This window comes from Macrosteles quadrilineatus, unplaced genomic scaffold, assembly GCF_028750875.1.
Source record: "Macrosteles quadrilineatus isolate MER2022 unplaced genomic scaffold, UCM_ALF_1.0 Scaffold_1__1_contigs__length_201487025, whole genome shotgun sequence".
Taxonomy (NCBI): domain Eukaryota; kingdom Metazoa; phylum Arthropoda; class Insecta; order Hemiptera; family Cicadellidae; genus Macrosteles; species Macrosteles quadrilineatus.
In genome coordinates, this window is record NW_026542594.1 from 15,715,617 (window position 1) to 15,734,929 (window position 19,313).

The 19,313-nt window shown below is 37.6% G+C and overlaps 1 protein-coding gene across 6 annotated transcripts in view; it reads left to right on the top strand.

Moving 5' to 3' along the window:
- LOC129004303 (huntingtin-interacting protein 1) overlaps positions 1-19,313 on the top strand; it is a 166,743-nt gene that overhangs the window by 55,328 nt on the left and 92,102 nt on the right. For all 6 annotated transcript variants that reach the window (XM_054432837.1, XM_054432845.1, XM_054432854.1 and 3 more), the window contains 3 exons: positions 3,000-3,178; positions 10,542-10,701; positions 16,450-16,534. In XM_054432837.1, coding sequence (XP_054288812.1) covers positions 3,000-3,178; positions 10,542-10,701; positions 16,450-16,534 — 424 coding nt within the window. The remainder of the gene's footprint in view (positions 1-2,999; positions 3,179-10,541; positions 10,702-16,449; positions 16,535-19,313) is intronic.

Sequence of the window (19,313 nt, forward strand, 5' to 3'; positions counted from 1 at the left end):
TCCCGCGCTGTTGGAGATGATGTAAATATTCTGAGCTCCATTTCTACCAAACATGTAAAAGAATACAATGCGTTTATGCTGTTAAATTAACAAATCTATATCACTAACCAATTGGCTCAAGTGTTAAACAAATTTTGTTATTGGTAGTGCTTTGTAATTTGGACTAATAAACTTGGTTCAGGTTTGTACCTTTACTAGGATGTAATGAACTAAGAATAGGATATTACAATGAATGTGGATGTGGTTTGATAATTTTATTAAAATGAACAACAAAGGGTCGCCATCTTTGGTTCAGCTCAGTAAATCAGAACAATGAGTTTACAAACAAGTTAATAAGTTATATTCTCAGGGGGAGGAATTCGGCTGACTCAAAAGATCTTCAAATATCTTAATTTATTAAATAACATATGCCAATTAAAAAAAATGGGAATAATTAATTGATATTACACTTAGGCTTGGATAGGTAGCTAAATAGCCCAACAATGAATTGAATAAGCTAGGTGAAAAATTAATCAAGGTTGTTGAATTTAGCTCTCTTGTTCAGATTGGATTACTGAATTTATTATTGATGAAATAAAGATAATTTTTTTTAATTGTGAGCCTAATTAGGTTTGATCGGATTGGAAATAAAGTATGTCTTTGTTAAGTTACATTTCTTGAAGTAGGATAAGCGTAATATTCACAAATAGTTCTCACCAGGTTGGTTCTTCATAGTCACAGTGGAAAATTAATTTAATAGGTATAGATCGATCTTGATGTGGCAGTAAGTTGCAAATTTAAAATAGAAAAAATAAAATATATATATAAAGGCTAACTTTTCTGTTGTTAGTATTAAATACTTTTAATCACTTTGACATTTATTTGAATATTTTACTTAGGGATTAAAATTCCCTCACTGAATTTAAGATGTTGAAGGCCCAATAGAGAAGAGAAGGAGTTTTTTAATTTCACACAAATGTTCAGTGGTTCATTGTTGTAGCCAGCTGTCTTCTTTCTTCATAAAGGAACATCACTTGTACTAATATTCAGGACATGCATGATATTGGCATAAAATATTATACACTCCTTTTACTTAACATATAATATATTTTGCAAACATGTTAATCGCAGTATGACAAAGAATCATACTGTAGTAATATAAACAAAATGTATAATCTTACACGTTGCAAAGTCTCTCAATAATAATTGGGGCTCACAGTGGCAAATGATGATTATTGTGATATTTTGTTCTGGCCAATGTTCAAATATAAATAAATCGAACTCTTTCATAACATCTCTAAATTTCTTATAGAGTGAGCATTTCATTTCAAAGCAAGTACCTACATTAATTATATCTGCTTATAAAACCTCCTTAAGTTCATTACAATCAATTTAATTGTAATATTTCCACAAAACTAACTTAGCAATACGCGGCAAGAGCAGGCCTGACGCTCGGCAATAGGGTGAGTCATGCCTTTATCCCCACTCCTGGCGGACAGAGCGAGGTAGTGACGGCCCGTTTCAGAGCCGTACTTCAACCTGAACGCCCAATCCGGGGATCGTCGGTATGACTCGCGGTCACGGCGTGATCGTCGAAATGACTCCGCGGTATCGTCGGTATGACTCGCGGGCACGACATGATAGTCGGTATGAATCGCGGTCACAGAATGACCGACGGTATGACTCCGTGGTCATGGCGTGATCGTTGGTATGACTCCGCGGTCACGGCGTGATCGTCGGTATGACTCGCGGGCACAACATGATCGTCGATATGACTCTGAGGTCATGGCTTGATTGTCGGTATGACTCGCGGTCACGGAATGACCGACGGTATGATTCCGTGGTCACGGCGTGATCGTCAGTATGACACCGCGGTCACGGTGCAATCGTCGGTATGACTCCGCGGTCACGGCGTGATCACGGTATGACTCCGTGGTCGCGGCATGATCGTCGGTATGACTCGCGGTCACGGCATGATCGTCGAAATTACTCGCGGTCACGGCGCGATTGTTGAAATAACTTCGCCTCCTGCGTTCGCGGAACTATTGTGAACACCTCTCGCAATAGCGGCGTCATCGTCACTTGCGAAGCGGCAAAATCGCCGATGATCTGATCAAATCCCGTCCCGAAAAATTCCTGAATCAAATGTAATCCCGTCCCAAAAATCGGGAATATTTTCCGGACCCGTCCATCCCTTTGCTTCATCACTGGCCCGCGATCTGCGTTTACTGCAGTGTTAACCAAGGGACAACTGGTCTATGTGTAATATTAAAATGTATATCTCGGGCCGTGGCAATGACAGTAGCTTTGCAAATATGTGGAGATCGGTAGCAAATGTGTTAAAAATACAGTATATATACCCTGTAGTTTGTAAACAAAATGTTGTACTTATTCTTTAGCATTTAGAGATGTGATTGTAAAGTTTAAAATTTGTTTTACTGTAGAATAGTCATGCTATTATGGATATCCCCATGTATTAGTGTGTGAATCATGATCAAAAGTATTTTGTGGATGCCGTAGTATCTATTCTTTGATGTATCAAAGGGAGAATATTTTTTTTTTATTTGTTTCTCAAAATCATATAACAATAGTTATAATAACCACTAATGACAATAATGTTTAACTTAAAACCCAAAATAGTTCAAATTTATTATTCAATTTAAAAAAGGCCCTGAACCCCAAATTTTGCTCACAGGGTTAAAAATATATAAATGTAAGTTTTCTCTAGAAATATTCCCTTGTCGAATTTAATCCAAATGTCATTATTGATTATTTTATTCTAATCTTGCTTTTAAAAGATTCTGTGTTTGGGTGAAAAGTCTGTTAAATATTTAAAGTACTTTAAATATTTAACAGACTTTTTACCCTTAACAGATCTTGAGTGGGCAAAAATTACTACTATTTAATATCTGTAAACAAATATTAAGTGTATTCATTTTGGCTCCAGTTGCTATGTACTTACATGCCATGTAGTTATATTTTTAGACCTCAAACATAACATTATTATTCATTGACTTTAGAACCCTCCTAACCTACTGATCCAAGCAGAGTTGAGAAGTTACGTGACTCCGGTCGTCATTCTGCCTGAGGAACCTCCTGAAGAGCCTCCCATCACTAGTGCCACAGCAGACCTGGTAGACATCAGTGCAACTAACAACCACACCAACGGCTCCGTGTCTCCAGATGTTCTGGCACAGAGGTGAATTAGTCAAATTCCAAAATACCCATTACCAGTCTGTACCGGTCCTGGTACCTCACCAAAATCAGTTGTTAGTGCACCTATCATTAGAACCAAACGAAATAGTATTCATAATTTTAGAGAATTTCCCATAGGCCTATAGGGAATTTACTTTTTTGTTTTGAGGTCCCTAGAGGCCAAAAACAATATATAAAGTGTCAGTTAATTATAAAGTTATAAACAATAATAACACTGTTGCTGTTTGCTAGTTTCAGGAAATATCTTAGGCTAATTTAATTTGGCAATTTTGTTGTTTTGAAACTTAGCTATCATTATTTCCATAAAAAAACCCACCTCGCTACCTTCCCTGTTGCAGCAAACCTAAGTACTAAAATTAATGTTATTTCAACTAGTTATGTTCTTCTACCCATGCTTCGCAATGTCTTTGAGACAAGAATACCTAAGAGAATAATGTGGGTTTCTAAATCTACTGGAAATAAACGGTATCAGCAGTGTGATACATACTTTCTCCCATTACCTTGTCAACAACCTTTATCAAGGGTAAGTGATGAGAGTAACAATTATATTTAATACGAAAATCACAAAAGTTGCATTAACTTTTGAACCCCTATTTCTACAAGAAGGGGGAGCTGCACTATTTTGTTTAGAATTATAAGGACCATAGTCCATAACAGTTGAATTTCAATCAGAACCGTTTTTTAAAATCCATTTTTCCGTTTTTTCATAGGGTTTTAATGGGAAAATAACATGAGTTACAATAACTTTTGAACCATAAATTTTACAGGAATGGGAGTTTTATAATTTTGTTCAGAATTTAAAGGGCTACAACATACTAAATTTTTACCAAAATCATTTGGGCCATTTATTTTAGAAAAAGCTAGAGATATTATGGATTAGTACCGGTACCTACACACCAAATTTCATCAAAATCGGACTACAGGTGTGGTCTTAGCTCTGTACACATCCACATATACAGGCACACACACGGGCAGATATCACTTTGAAAACCACTTTTTTGGGTTCAGGGGGACCCTATTCGGACACATTCACTCAAGACTCAAACTCGAAAATTTTGACAAAAACAATACTTTCTCCATATACTATATGTATAGGGGGAAGAAGTAAAAAAGTTACACATACTTACCAAGTAAATTTACTTGCAGACAAATACAGGCAAATTTCAATTGTACTTTTATTTTAATAAACATTTCTTGTGTATTTACATTAAAATGTGATGGCAGTATCATAACTAATAACTTTATCTTAATGTAAACATCTATAGTAGAACTCCAATTATCCGAAGTCCAACTATCCGAATCAACAATTATCTGAATCGCTTACAGAAAAAAAACAAAAAAAAACACTTAAAACCACAGTAATAAGACTTGTTATAAAGAAGACAGGCGCCTTGTGGCAAAATCAAAAACCTCTCTTGCAATCGTGAATATCATCATTGTCTCCCGCAGTCATGGAAACATTGACATCGCTTTCCGCGATTGCAGCAATATTTTTAACATCTTCCCTGGTCTTGTAGACATCATAATTGTCTCCTGCGGTCACGGAAAGTCATAGATGTTCTCCGCAATCGTGGCGAAAGCGTAGATTTTCCGATCGTAAAATCGTTGCAGACACCTTATACAATCGCTATAGTAATAGCTCGACATGACTCGGCTTATTTTCTTTTAAAACCTTGAGTTTTGGTGAAACTCCAGCTATCTGAATTTCTTATAATCTGAATGGGGTCTGATCCCAATTGATTCGCATAGTTGGAGTTCTACTGTATGATTAGAATTCAAATATTACCTCAGGGAAAAGTAAAAAAGAACCTATGGATAAAAACAAATACAACAGAATGCATCCCTTTAATTGAGGTTCGTGCCCTTAGGAGAGGGTTTATCATAAAAATTATATTTATTGGGAAGTTTCACATCAAGACCGACTTGATTCAAGTATGCGGTTAATTGATAGGTGTGCAGCTTACAGGTTTCTTAAAAGTTTGTGATTCTTGTTAGCTTTATATATAGATAGGAAATAAATCTGACATTTTAAGGGAATATTTTAGTGTAAACGAGAGCTCGCCCCATGGTCGAAAACTAACCAAAATTATGTATTGTGCAACCTTTTCTATTTTACCCCACGCTGTAAATAAAACATGTGATTGGAATTCCTTCCATTTGTTTTGATTTTCTGTTTATATTTTGTTGTTATTTTGTCACCAGCATGGCAACCCATAAGGCCCATGTAAATTTTTTTTTAATTTCAAATTCATTTTTCGTGCTTATTTTTTGGCCTATTTTAATCTATAAAGGGATTCTGCACAATTACAGAAAAATATCTTTCATTTGTTACCAACCCCGTGTAATTCAGTCCATTAGTCTAGCTGTCATAAGTTTTGCAAAAGTTTTTTTAAATATATAAGACTAGTCAGGTAAATGGAAATTTGCTTAGTCTGCAGGTTTGCTTCGGAGGGGCTATTTTAAAGCAACCTGACCTTTTCTATTCATCTGTAAGAATATTTTGGTTACTTATAAATATTCATCTAAATTTTTATTCAATTCTATCTTTTAGTTGCAATTAGGAATATTATAATTTATTGTTATTATTAGATAAGGACGCCAACTAGGTGATGGTAGGAAGATTTGGACCATTCTTGTTGTATGGCCAAATCCAAAATTAATTAAAATTCCTTCACTGCCTCGTTTGCCGATCTTGAATTCGCCCAATACTGCTGTGCGAAGCCATCATTGTTTGTACCACCATTATACACGTGCTCTATGGGTACCAAATTACTAAATGGTGCTTATTACAACTACAGGTATCGTATATTACGTCCACTAACCTGTTACTCATTTGCTAGACTGCTTGTCTCCGACATCGGGCTGTGACGTCAGCTGTTGTCGTCATCGGTGGTCAGTGTAGCCAATTCATAAACATAAATTCCTCTTGCTACTTTACTTTAATAATATACTACACTCGCCCCAACTTAAAATCAAGCTCTTCCTTTAATAGGCCTAAATAATAATCCTAGGCCTAATACCAAAAATCCTTAACCAATTTCAAAGTCCATAGTTCATTGCATTTAACTTAAAACTTTTCTTCAAATAACTCAAAATAAAAATTACTTCTTCAGTTACACATTCGACTGTTTACTTAAAGATCAAGCCTCCTCGGCTTACGAACGGCCCGTTGAGACCGTCTAAGAAGTTGCGGGCTTGACTGCACTTCATGTCTTTCTTCAAGTCTTGGTAGAGGGCTAGATGCTTCTGGCAGGCTTCGCCTCTGATGTGAGGGCGTTATCGCCGCTGGCTGAGGGCTAGGTATTTTCACTGGTGAAATAGGCCTAACCGGAGGTGACGCCTTGACTGGTGATGGCTGTGGAATTCGCCTATCCACCAAAGTCTCCTCTTCGTCTCCCAGAAGACTGGAACGCAGATGGTCCGCATGACAGAACCGGACCTTGCCTAACACACTTACAACATAAGTCGCAGGGCTTCTTTGCTCCATCACTTTTCCCGGAACCCAGGACACATGCTCCCCTCTGACCGTCTTCACCCACACCTTATCTCCTTTGCCAAAATATCTAGCACCACCTCGGATGCTGTTTGCAGCTGAACGTTGCTGTTCCTTCTTTTTATCAATCACTGACAACAAATTAGGCTTAAGTAGGGTTAATTTTGTTCTGGGTTTCCATTGGAGAAACAACTCGGCTGGTGAGAGTCCAGTTACTGTGCTGGGTGTGTTCCGGTACACAAACAGGAAGTTGTCTAATTTATGCTGTAAGGTAACACCTTCCAATTGACTTTCTATCACTTGCCTCTGCAGATTTTTCTTTACCTCTTGCACACATCTTTCGGCTGCGCCATTGGACGCAGGGTGATAGGGGGGTGACAAGGTGAATTTTATACCATTCCTACTCAGAAACTCCCTGAACTCGGCACTCGTAAAATTAGGTGCATTGTCACTTACCAGTTCTTCCGGCAACCCATAAGCAGCAAACAAGGTTCGTAATCTTTCAATGGTTTTGAATGATGTAGTTGATTTCATAAGAAATACTTCAAGCCATTTTGAAAAACTGTCAACTATAACTAACAGTTGTTGTCTAGTTTGCGGATCTTCCGCATAGTCAATATGAATTCTCTGCCATCTGTTGGTAGTTCTAGGCCATTGATACAATGGCACCTTAACGGCAGCATTTCTAGTGCACTGTCAAACAGTGCAGGTAGACACTGTTTCCTCTATGTTTTTCTCAAGACCAGGCCACCAGACGTAGCTCCTGGCTAACATTTTCATACGCGATATTCCTGGATGCTGGTCATGTAGTAATCGGATTACAGCACTCCGAAGCTTTTCGGGCACGACTACTCGTGCTCCCCAAACGACACAATTGTTGTCAACCGACAGTTCATCCTTCCTTCTGAAATATGCAATTAACTCAGGTTCATCGGCCGAACGCCAACCGTGCCAAATAAAGTCCCTTACTTTTGATAACACAGGATCCCTATCAGTCAATCTAGCAATATCTTTAGCCGTAATAGGTGTGTCGTCACACACCAATTTGTAGCAGCTAAATACTTCCACCACATTTTCCACGTGAGAGAGGTGATTGGCCTCCAATTCCATGGTCTCATCATTGGGCAGCGGCAATCTTGAAAGGGCCATGAGCCATCAGCATGAGGGAGATCCACCCCTCGCCTGTACTTCACCTCGAAGTTATAGGCTGACAGAATCAACGCCCAGCGTTGCAGACGAGCCGCAGCTACACACGGCACTCCTCGCTTACTTCCAAAAATGGCAACCAAAGGCGCATGATCTGTCTTAACTCCATAGCTTTGAAGTCGCTGCAGAACATGTTCCAATCTTGTTAGAGCCTCCTCTCGGGATGATCCACCAACCAACACATCATCCAGGTACGCCACTGTACCTGGGAGTCCTCCAATTATCTTGTCCATCGCCGCCTGGAAGAGGGCCGGGGCTGACGACAAGCCATATGGTAAGCGACGTAGCCGCACGAGACCTTTATGTGTCGCCAATGTTAGAAGTTCCTGAGACTCCTCTGCAACAGCAAGCTGGAGGTACGCCGCCTCCAAATCCAACACAGAAAAACATTTACAGCCTGCTAACGAGGCAAATATATCTTCGGGCTGCGGCAACGGATAATGTTCTGACTGTATAACCTGGTTCAGAGTAACTTTAAAGTCCCCGCACAAGCGGACGCCTTGTTTCTTTTGTATAACTACTATTGGGGTAGCCCACTGTGAGCTTGTAACAGGGTAGGCAATACCTTCGGATATCATCCGATCAATCTCTTGTTCAACAGAAGTACGCAAAGCGTACGGGACAGGTCTATATTTACAAAACTTAGGGATAGAGTTTTCTTTTAAGACTATCCTAGCCTCAACATCTTTGATCTCCCCCGGACCACCTCTAAATACAGAGACATATTTTTGTTTTAATGCCTTAACCTCATTAGGTTCTATAGAAACCTTTCCGGTTAGGTTAGGTGAAACCCCATCTTTGGCTGCCTCATTAGGCTTGGGTTCATGACTACCAGTAGCGGTTGCGCTAGCAAAATTACATGAGAAAATAGATTTCCAATCTAAATCAATGTGCTTAATCCAGTTTCTTCCTAAGAGCATTGGTTGGTTAGTACGATTTATTTGAACCACAATCATAGGCAAACAATAAGAATGGTCCTTGTAGTCAACATTGACTTGAGCTTGCCCAGTTACTATGACTTCGTTGCCAGAATAGGTTAACAACTTAATATCTACAGATCTCAATGGAACGTGAGAAAAATATTTCTCAAATATTTCCTGAGGACACACTGACAGTGCCGAACCAGTGTCAATTTCCATAACTACAGGCACATTCTCTATAGCTAGCCTTACCTTGTAATCAGAGTTACTTGAGCATGAGCCAATATTATATAGAGACAAATTTTCCACTTCCTCATTTATGTCTAGGCTAGGCTTCCCTTTATCTTCCAGTTGATGCACCTTATACCTTCCTTTTAGCTGGCTTTTTGCGGCAGTTTCGCCTTTAGATTTGCACGCCTTGCTAAGATGGCCTACTCTTCTACACAAATTACACCTATAATTACTATAAGGACACATATGAGCCTTATGATCCCAACTTGTGCAACGATAACACTTTATCTTGTTATCATTATTTTTCTCTTCAAAAGATTTTAACTTGTACCCAGCAGGATTCCCACTTTTCACAGGACCACGTGCACACTTTTTCACACTAAATTTGGAAATATCTTGCACAGGATGATTCCCGAATAAGCCTGTTTGCCTTTCAGCCTGTTCTAGCATGAGCGCTTGAGCAAAAGTTTTGCTCAAATCTAATTCTTCGGAAAGCAACTTTTGCCTTATTCCATCATTACTAATGCCTGATATTAGTTTGTCCCTCAAAGCATCATTTAAGAATGTACCGAAATTACAAGTACTGGCTAAATGTTTGATAGCGACCATAAATTCCGCTATTGACTCTGCCGGTTTTTGACAACGACTATAAAACGTATATCGTTCCGCAACAACGAGCCTTTTAGGAGCAAAATGTTCTTCCAATGTTTTACTTAGGCTTTCGTATGTTTCATCGTCAATCTTCTTAGGGGATATTAAGTCCATTAACACAGCCAAAATCTTAGGCCCAATCACTGTTATCAAGATGGAGACATGATTTGTCGACTTGACATCGTTGGCCTTGAAGTAATGCTTGAGTCGTAATAAATACGAACTGATGTCCTCTTCGTGGGGATTAAATTCCGAGACTCTACCGATACTCGACATTTCGCATTTTTGCGGTTTTAAAGAACGCACTCTACAAAACTTTCACTAGTTTTACTGCGACAAAACCAATATTTAATCCGGCGACTGCGCCATTATTACAACTACAGGTATCGTATATTACGTCCACTAACCTGTTACTCATTTGCTAGACTGCTTGTCTCCGACATCGGGCTGTGACGTCAGCTGTTGTCGTCATCGGTGGTCAGTGTAGCCAATTCATAAACATAAATTCCTCTTGCTACTTTACTTTAATAATATACTACAGTGCTGACTTTTAGTTATAATGCCAGTTATTTGTATTGGTACTTTACCCAAGAACAGAAGGTACTGAAGCTTTTCATCAGGCTCCGACACATCACTACCAATTACCAAGTGGGTTAGATTAACTTCACTACCGAGGATGAAGTGCCACTAACATAGACTAGAGTGATCATTTTAGTATTTTCATGAAATTTTAAGGATTTGAGTGATTTGACACTCAACGACAGATGTTTTAAATAATATATATTCGATAACTGGTTCCATCTATATCAGTAAATGTATTTTTCACTTAAGGGTTACTGTTTTAGGGATCACTTGATTGAACACTTACAAGGAGAAGTGAGTAGACTGAGACTGGAAGCTCAGAGACTGGCAGCTTCACATCAACAAGATGTGGCACAGCTGCATGAACTATCAGAGCAACTGCATGAACGAGTGTCTGCTCTGGAAACTGACCTGGCTACCAAGGTAAACCTTCATTGTCTAATTCAATGGCTATTTTAAAAAGTAAGGCTTTGACAGGCTACACACATACAGTAGCACAGGACACCTGCTCTTATGATAGGCTATCTCAGGGTGTCTAGCTGACTTGGAAACCAGGGAAAACCGCAAATTGTACTTGAATTTTGTAAAGAACCAGGTAATTGAAATTTTAAGATGATAACTGAAAAATCCGCCAGAAATCACAGATTTTTCTTGTATTACGTAGTTGAAAATCGTGATCGCGATAAACCATTATGAATAACAGACGTTGCCATGATTGCAAGAAATTTTAACAGCCATTGCTGTGATCATTGGAAATCTAAGTTTTAAGATTTCTAATCTGGATGATAGGTGCTGTACATTTTGGTGAAGTAATGAACATTTTATCAGAGTACTATTGCTAGAGTTTACGGTAGATTTATGACATGTTAAGTTTGAAACTGATCTATTTTTATATTGCTTAAAAAACTAGTATTCCTACTTGATTTTTCCAATGAGGAGTCGTCAAAACAAATGTCGCTAGATGTCACATCATGAAAGGCTGTCCCTGATCCTCCTAGATTGGTTTCTACAGACTCTTCAGCAGACTGATGTATTCCCATGCCAATCTCATGGTTTGATGTGGTGTCCACAGGTTGAGTCAGTATGTTTTTTTTTTTAACAGGTATGGGCGTTTTCAGTATCTGATCTTCTTTTGACTTCAGATATGAGTAGTTAGGCAAGTTATTTAATATAAAATCTTGCAATTTTTCTTTAAACTCTTGATGTGGTAGTCCGCTTCTCAATGAACCAGCATCATTCTGTTTGAGGAAAGAAACTTATTCTTATTCTTAATGACCTATTTCTCAATCTTTCCTCAAACAGAATGATACTCACACTAGCCCCCGTAGCTTCTTTAAACTCCAGTAGTCTTTTCATAAAATGACGTGGAGGGATTTTGTCTCGTAAACATCCCATTGGGGAGTAAATTAGTCTCTTCAAACCCCTCTGTTTGAAATCTTCTGTAAGGTGATGGAAGGACTTATCATAGTCTGGCAAAGAAGGCTTTGAGCTGTAGTTTTTTTTTTATCAGGCTGTATGTAACTGCACTGTTGTTTTTGTATTGACAAGCCAGGTGTTTATTTAATTGGTCCAAAGCCTTAGGTTTTCCCACTAGTGTTTTAAAAACTTTTGCGACAACTGCGGACATATGTCGTTCATCTTCAAAATCTGCAGAGATGCAATGCCCGAAAGCAATTTCACTATCCAGGTAAAATTGTTTAACAACTTTTTTCATGTCAGCTTCAATTATATTTACAGATGCATTGTCTTTTCTAATATGTAACGCCAGTTTTGATGGAGAGGAACCTCTATTGTTTTGGTAGCTGGCATCATTTGCTTCTTGCTTGTTGCAGGCAGCTTGTTTGTTTGAAAATTGGTTAGAAGTTGTAGAGCTCTCAAATTGTTGATGCAACACTTTTTGCAATATTCTAACTGTAATTAATTTCTTCCCCATATAATTGAAATGGATTCCAGATCTCACGAAACAGTTTTTGGGCCAACCTGTCAGGTCTAGGAAAGAAGTGTAATTTAGTGAATGTGTAATTTCATGAATAAAGAGATTAAAATTAATTATGTTCTCATTTTTTTGGTCTGATAGAGGCAAATAATTCCTAAAAGGAATGCTGGCTATAGTTACTCTGCAGGGTTTCAAGGATTTTTTGGTCTGATAGAGGCAAATAATTCCTAAAAGGAATGCTGGCTATAGTTACTCTGCAGGGTTTCAAGGATACCACTAAAGACTTCAGCTTTTTACATGAGGAATCAACCTGACCATTGTAAATGTTGTTTGCCCCAGCAATGAGGATTACATAATTGTTCTTTGATCGTTTGACATGCTGAGCCTCATGCATAATATAGTCCACTCCAGCTCCTGGCTTTATTATACCATGTACTTTTATTTTTTCACTACAACTTTCTTGAATATGCTGGTCCAATCTCCTTGCATGGCTGTCCCCTAAAACAGTTATTGTCTGTGCAGGGTCGGTGCTCATTTCCATAGAAGGTGTTTCCATAGCTTTTGTAATTGTTGCTGTCTCATTGAGTACTCTCAATGGATCTGTTTGAACACCAGTGTTGACTAAATTGGGTTTAGGACTTTTCTCAAGGGGCATTTTTGATAGTTTTATATTTTCCACATTTTGTTTCACATCTTTCTTCACACATTTTTTAGGTTCCTTATATCTGCCTTCTGGCAGGTGGCGCTGTAGATAATGGCGTGTTGGAAATTACAATGTGTCCATGCTGTGAGTTGGCAGTGACGTCATTATTATGTTTCAATCTTGCGTAACTAGTTACAATTATTGTTTATTCTTGCTACAATTCTCTACAATTATCGTGTTGAGAAGTTGTTTTAGATAACATAAGCAATGAATGCTAGGACTATACTATACTAGGACAACTATACTAAAAGCAATGAAGTCAAACGATGCATGGCGGACACCCATCATTTAGTGTGAAAGTGCTCCCTCTTTTATTTAAGTGGAGTTTATGTGGTAAAACCAACAAAATACCTACCAAACTGCACGTTTATTTTAATAAAGCCAAATAGACATTTAAATACCTTGAAGATAATAAACATCCAAGAACAATTTTTGAAGCACAAACCAAGTAAACAGTTGAAACTAATTTTACTCAAGAATATCTCAAAAGCACTCTCAAGCATTCTAATTAATTCTGTTGACTGTTTTAACGCCATTAACTGACGGGTCTTATAATTGAAAACATAAACAATAATTGTAACTAGTTACGCAAGAATGAAACATAATAATGATATCATTGCCAACTCACAGCATGGACACATTGTAATTTTCAACACGACATTATCTACAGCGCCACCTGCCAGAAGGCAGATAGAGCCAGCTAGCAATGTAGGTCAGGCAGACGGAAGTATTGCCTGACAACTGCTGACGCGTCTAGGAGGCTGACCTCAGACAAGGCCTCTACTCTAGTTAATAGAGTAATACAGTGTACCACTCTGGTATTATTCTTCTACAAACTGACAAAGGAAATAAATTCTCTTTACTTATTTGAACAATTATACAACTTCTTACCACTGAACAAAAACAACCAAATTTTTTAAATTATTTTTTTAAACAAAGAATCGGCCAAAATTTCTAAAACTTATATCATTTTTACACCTGAACTTCAATTTCTGACGTAAAGAATCAGCCAAACTTTTCAAAACTGATATAATTTTACACCTGAACCTCAAGATTTCTGACACAAAGAACCAGCCAAACTTTTAAAAACTGAAATGATTTTACACCTGAACTTCAAGATCCCTGACATAAAGAACCAGCCAAACTTTTCAAAACTGATATATTGGGGTTTTGTCAACGAATATGTCATCGTTTAATCCCACTCAAAATCTTCTGGTAAGAAGTCTTCCGAGAAAACAGAGCATGAATCGGGGTTCCATTTGCCGCCTCGCCTGCATAAATGAACCCCCTTCTTCCTTAATTCTATATCTTTTGGGAAGTTAAATAACTAATAGCTTTATATCTCGTTTTGCTGTAACTGTTATTACAAATTGCTACAGTACATTGCTATCTTCGTTAACACACACAACACAACAATACCACCATCACCACTTCACTGCACTGTAGGACTGCTCTACTAGTTGTACTGACTGTGACTGAGACTGACACAAGTGGTTGAACCTCGCGTGTGCAGAGGGGTGGGGAGCTGAGCGGTCACTCGACTACACCACACAGTGCCTTCCAAAATCAGTTTGGCATGCTGCCAGGCGAGATTGTGATGCGTCAACCTGTCTCTCTACCAACCTTGAGTGTATTCAGAGTGTTTATGTGCAGTCTTAACACTTTTTCCTATTTACGTTTACACTACATTTTAACACATTTCTAAGAGTAAGAGTAGATTGATAAGTGGAATTCTTTGGTTTCTATAACATTTTCTGAAGACCTTTCACATAATTGTGTTTATGTACAATCACTTGGGACTTCAAGGTTGTTAACAAAATGCTTCTAGCCTATACAGCACCAATACTTGAGCATGACACAATGTTACTGTTATTACATATATAATTTATTTTATTACATATCTTGTACTGTATTTTATACTATCAGGGTAACCGTATCGTAGGCCCATATTAAACTTGTTAACCTCTTGAACAAATGAAACACCTCGAGCAATGTTCAGTCGGTACTTATTCTAATTTATAGTTCTGATGATGCACTTTGTCTGATTAAATGGAAAATATGATGTACCGGTAAAGATAGCCACATTTAAGTGTAAACTTATGGGTAGTAAAAGGTTGACATTATGTGTAAATAACTAATTAATTAGTATGATTAGTTATAGCATATACTTATAGTTTGATCTATTTCTATTTATATTAATTTTGATTATATGATTAAAATTGTTTATTAGAATAAAGCTTCCTTAGTAAATTATCCAGATTAGTGTTATCATCCTCAATCTGTTTTATAGTTTAATAGGCAGACTATGACGTCCTTTTTGGTTCTAAAAATAACAGCTAAGTTAGTTTAGTCTGTTTTTAGCTTGTTTGTTTTAAAATTTATAGACGTAGGGTATTGCCTAAGTTTCAATGGGTCAAAATTGGACAGCTGACACTAAAAACTTCTTGTGTCCTCTGATTTGCTTTTGCCTGGTTCATGTTAGTAACTTGACCATAATATAAGTGTTAGGCTTTATGTCGCATTTGAACCCTATCTTATCTATCTCACAAAGTGAGTTGTTAGTTAACTTGTAATAGTCTTACGGACATAAGCTAATGTAGAGAAATAACACTGGTGTGTATAGGCCTATGTTTTAGACTACAGTAGACTCCCTCTTATTCGGACACTTTTTGACCGGACTACACTCGGCGGAAATGACATCTCTTTAACCGGACAATTTTTATCAGCACATCGGTTTAACCGGACTAGATTGGTAGGAAGTGGGCGGTACTGAAACGGCTGTTCTCGTGGGAAAGATTTGAGACCAGTGATCAGGTGTCTAAATACAATGCTCACCTAAATTTAAGTCAAATACTGTAAAAAGTATGCATTTAAACGGTCCGTTTTTAACGAGATTTGGGGATGTCGGTTTAACCGGAAAAACCGCTATCCAGACTGTCCTCAATCCCGAGGAGTCCGGATAAGAGGGAGTCTACTGTACATAAATTGGTAGTCCATCACAAAAAAAATTGTAGATCCGGATTCAACATGGAACTGATTTAACAATTTGTATTCAATAACGGCTGTAAATTTGAGATTCAGATTCGACTTGGGACTACCTAATTGAAAAATTCAGATTCAACTCGGATTCGATAAAAACTGTAGAACTATGATTCGGATTCTGATTTGACCCAAAATTTTTGGATTTGTAAATAAAAAAAAAAAGATATTTACCCACAGTAATAAACATTGGGGTATTTTACATCTCTAACGGTAGTCTACTTAAGTTATGTGTTCATTCGCAGCTCTAGAGAGATTATTTCACATGCTGTCTGAGAGCCTCAAATGATCCCAAAATCCATTGTGCAAACTGAATAATATAAATCTTGAAGACAATAACTAAAATAAAAATCATTTCAGGCTTAGTGCTAATCGTATGATAACAGTATGACTATTTTTAAACTAAGTATAGATGGTTAAATCTAGGTATAAAAGGATTGCAATTTAATTAATTATTTATTTTCATAATAAAGTTTTTTTTTTTTTTTTATAGGAGAGTGAGTTGGAGCATGAAAAGCAGCAGAAGGAAGAACTACTTCAATTGACGGATGCTGCAGCAAAGTTCCATGAGGCTGACAGTAAGTATTGAGACATCAATCTTTTGCAAATTTGAAACCTACTCCCTTAGTAGATTCCTCATCTTTATGGATCAGCTGAAGACAACTTCATTGTTAGTTTCATCTGGTGTTTTGTTTTCAATTCGTTTCTTGTTATTTCAGTAATTTAAAATATTGTTTAACCAAATAAAACGATCCAATCATAAATGTTATCCCAGGTGAGAAAAATAACTTGAGAACAGTGTTCTAAAAACTTGCCATGGCAAGCTAGAAACACTTGTTTAAAGTTTTGTTTTCTTTGACAAATAACCAAACTAGTGGCAAGTGTGAGGCAAGCTTTCTAGTTCCCATTTTAAACACTTGACTTAAGCTTTTCTTGGCAAGTTTGTGAAAACTTAACACCAAAACTTTCTGAAAGCTTTGCTGGCAAGTATATATAACGCCTTAAATAAACATTTGAGGCAAACTTATCCTGACAAGCTTTAGGCAAACTAGCCAGGCAAGCGTGTAGTGGTCTGTTAAATTATTAATAAGTTTTAATATGACTGCAAGGTATGATTAAAAATAACGATGCGATCACAACTTGTTTGATTATACCTCATACCTCTTGTGACACTTTTATGAACACTCTGTATAATAGTTTGTCGATGAAATATAATATAGTACACTACCAATTATATGGGATATTTGGAACCAAGGCTACCTCTGATACCGCAAAACTCCTATGTGTCATAAGGCTAGGCTGTAATAAACCCTCCAGTATAATATATTTTGTATCTACAGTAGACTCCCTCTCGTTCGACCACCTCGGGACCCAACCACCAGCCAAACTAAAAAATGGCCGTAAATTGACTTATAAGTGATCTATACGAAATAATTAATTTAAAAACTTGTAGGTTTCAAAATGGTGTAATAAGAGTTGTATTTTTTCTTAGTACTTTAACACTAAACTAAAATAGACTAGACTTAGGGTAGGTGTAGATTTTAAACTTACCCTCAGAAATGTTGGTTTTGACTAATAAAAACACGTACTGTACACTTGATACTGACATTATTCATTTATTTCACACACAAAAAACAGAAGTACTGTAGGCCTAAATACAATAAAAAAGAAACCATACAGCAATGAAATTGTACTGGAATTAAGTTAAAACTACTTTACAGTACTGCGCTGTAATGACAAAGTTTAAAAGAAATCGGTAATTTTTCGATGCACCTTTTATTCAATTGTTTTCTTTCTAGCATAGTCACACCATTTTCTAAAAAGCATTATGTCAACTGCTGTAGAACTTGTCTGTTGTTCGTTGTAGGTTGTAGCCAGTTGCAGGGCTGCCATTCCCTCTGTGTGACTCATTTTACACTCGTCGTCCTCCTCACTGTCGCCACCTTCATCTTCTCCTCTTGGGTTTATTGTCGTTGTAAAACTGATTGAGCGATTTCTTTGTTATCCAAAATTTAACTGCCCACCTGACCACCTCCTTTTCAACAGTTACCCACTCCAAAACATCTTCTAGCTCAATATTTTCACTGTGAGGCAGTTGCTGTAGATTATTGAGGATATAAGCTTGGTCATCTGCTTCACATTCAAGGCTTTGCACATCAACAACATTGCCTTCCCTTGCAACAACTTCTTCAACATTCGGCCTTACCTTTCTCCACAACTTTACTAATGTTAAAGGTTGTACTTTGTCATAGGCCTTTGCTACCATGAAAATCACGTCCTTCATGTTGATTGTTTTAACACTTGGATAAGATCAGTGTTTTCATCGCTCTCCAGTTTGTACAAAACTTCTTAAAGATGCTTTCGATGATATTTTCTTTTGAAGCACTCTAATACCCCTTGGTTCATAGGCTGTTGGAGGGCAGATAGTACAGTTTTTTCCAGACTCGCCATCACATTCTAACTCATCCGGATGGGGCATTGTCAAGAACAAGAAGTGCTTTTACAGGGAGATTTAAACTCAACAAACAACTTTTTACTTTAGGCACTAACCACTCTTTAAACAAATACGAGTCCATCCAAGCTGGCTTCTAGTGGTATTCCACTGATAGTTTTGACATGTCCTTGTCTAAGTTTTTGAATGCTCTCGGTTTTGCTGATTTTCCGATTACAAAAAGTGGCAATTTTTGGGTACCCGAAGCATTGGAGCAAAGTGCCACTGTGATCCTATCTTTACTGACCTTAAACCCAGAAGCAGAGATTTCTGTTGCTGCAGTAAATGTTTTCCGTGGCAAGAGTTTATAGTACAGCCCCATTTGTAGTACATCGATATTGTAAACCTGTTCCGGGCATAGGCTATTGTCAGCAATAACTTCCTAAATTTTTTTCAAAAATTCAGCTGCACCAACAGGGTCTGCCGATAGCTTTTCGCTGCACACTCCAAGAAAATGAACACCATGTCTCTTTTCCAACAGGAAAGCCACCCTTCACTAGCCACAAATTCCCACTATTCTCCAAGTTTACCATGTAAGATAACTGCATTTTCCTTTAAAATAGGGCCACTGATCGGCGTTTCCCTTCTTTGTTCCTGCATGAACCACACCCAAAGAGCATCGTTCACCAATTCATTTTTATGTTTTTTTTAATGTGCAACGTGATGAAAGAGCTTTTTCAAATTCGATCTGCGTACAAAAAGCCCCGATTGATTTTCAGTTTTTACGCCAGTCATTTACGGTGCTTTTATGAACCCCAAAATCTGTACAAATACTTTGGACCGATTCACCTTTGTCTATTCTCTCTAGAGCTTGCAACCACTGTTGCATTGTCACAAATGTACGTTTTTGTTTAGCACTCATAATA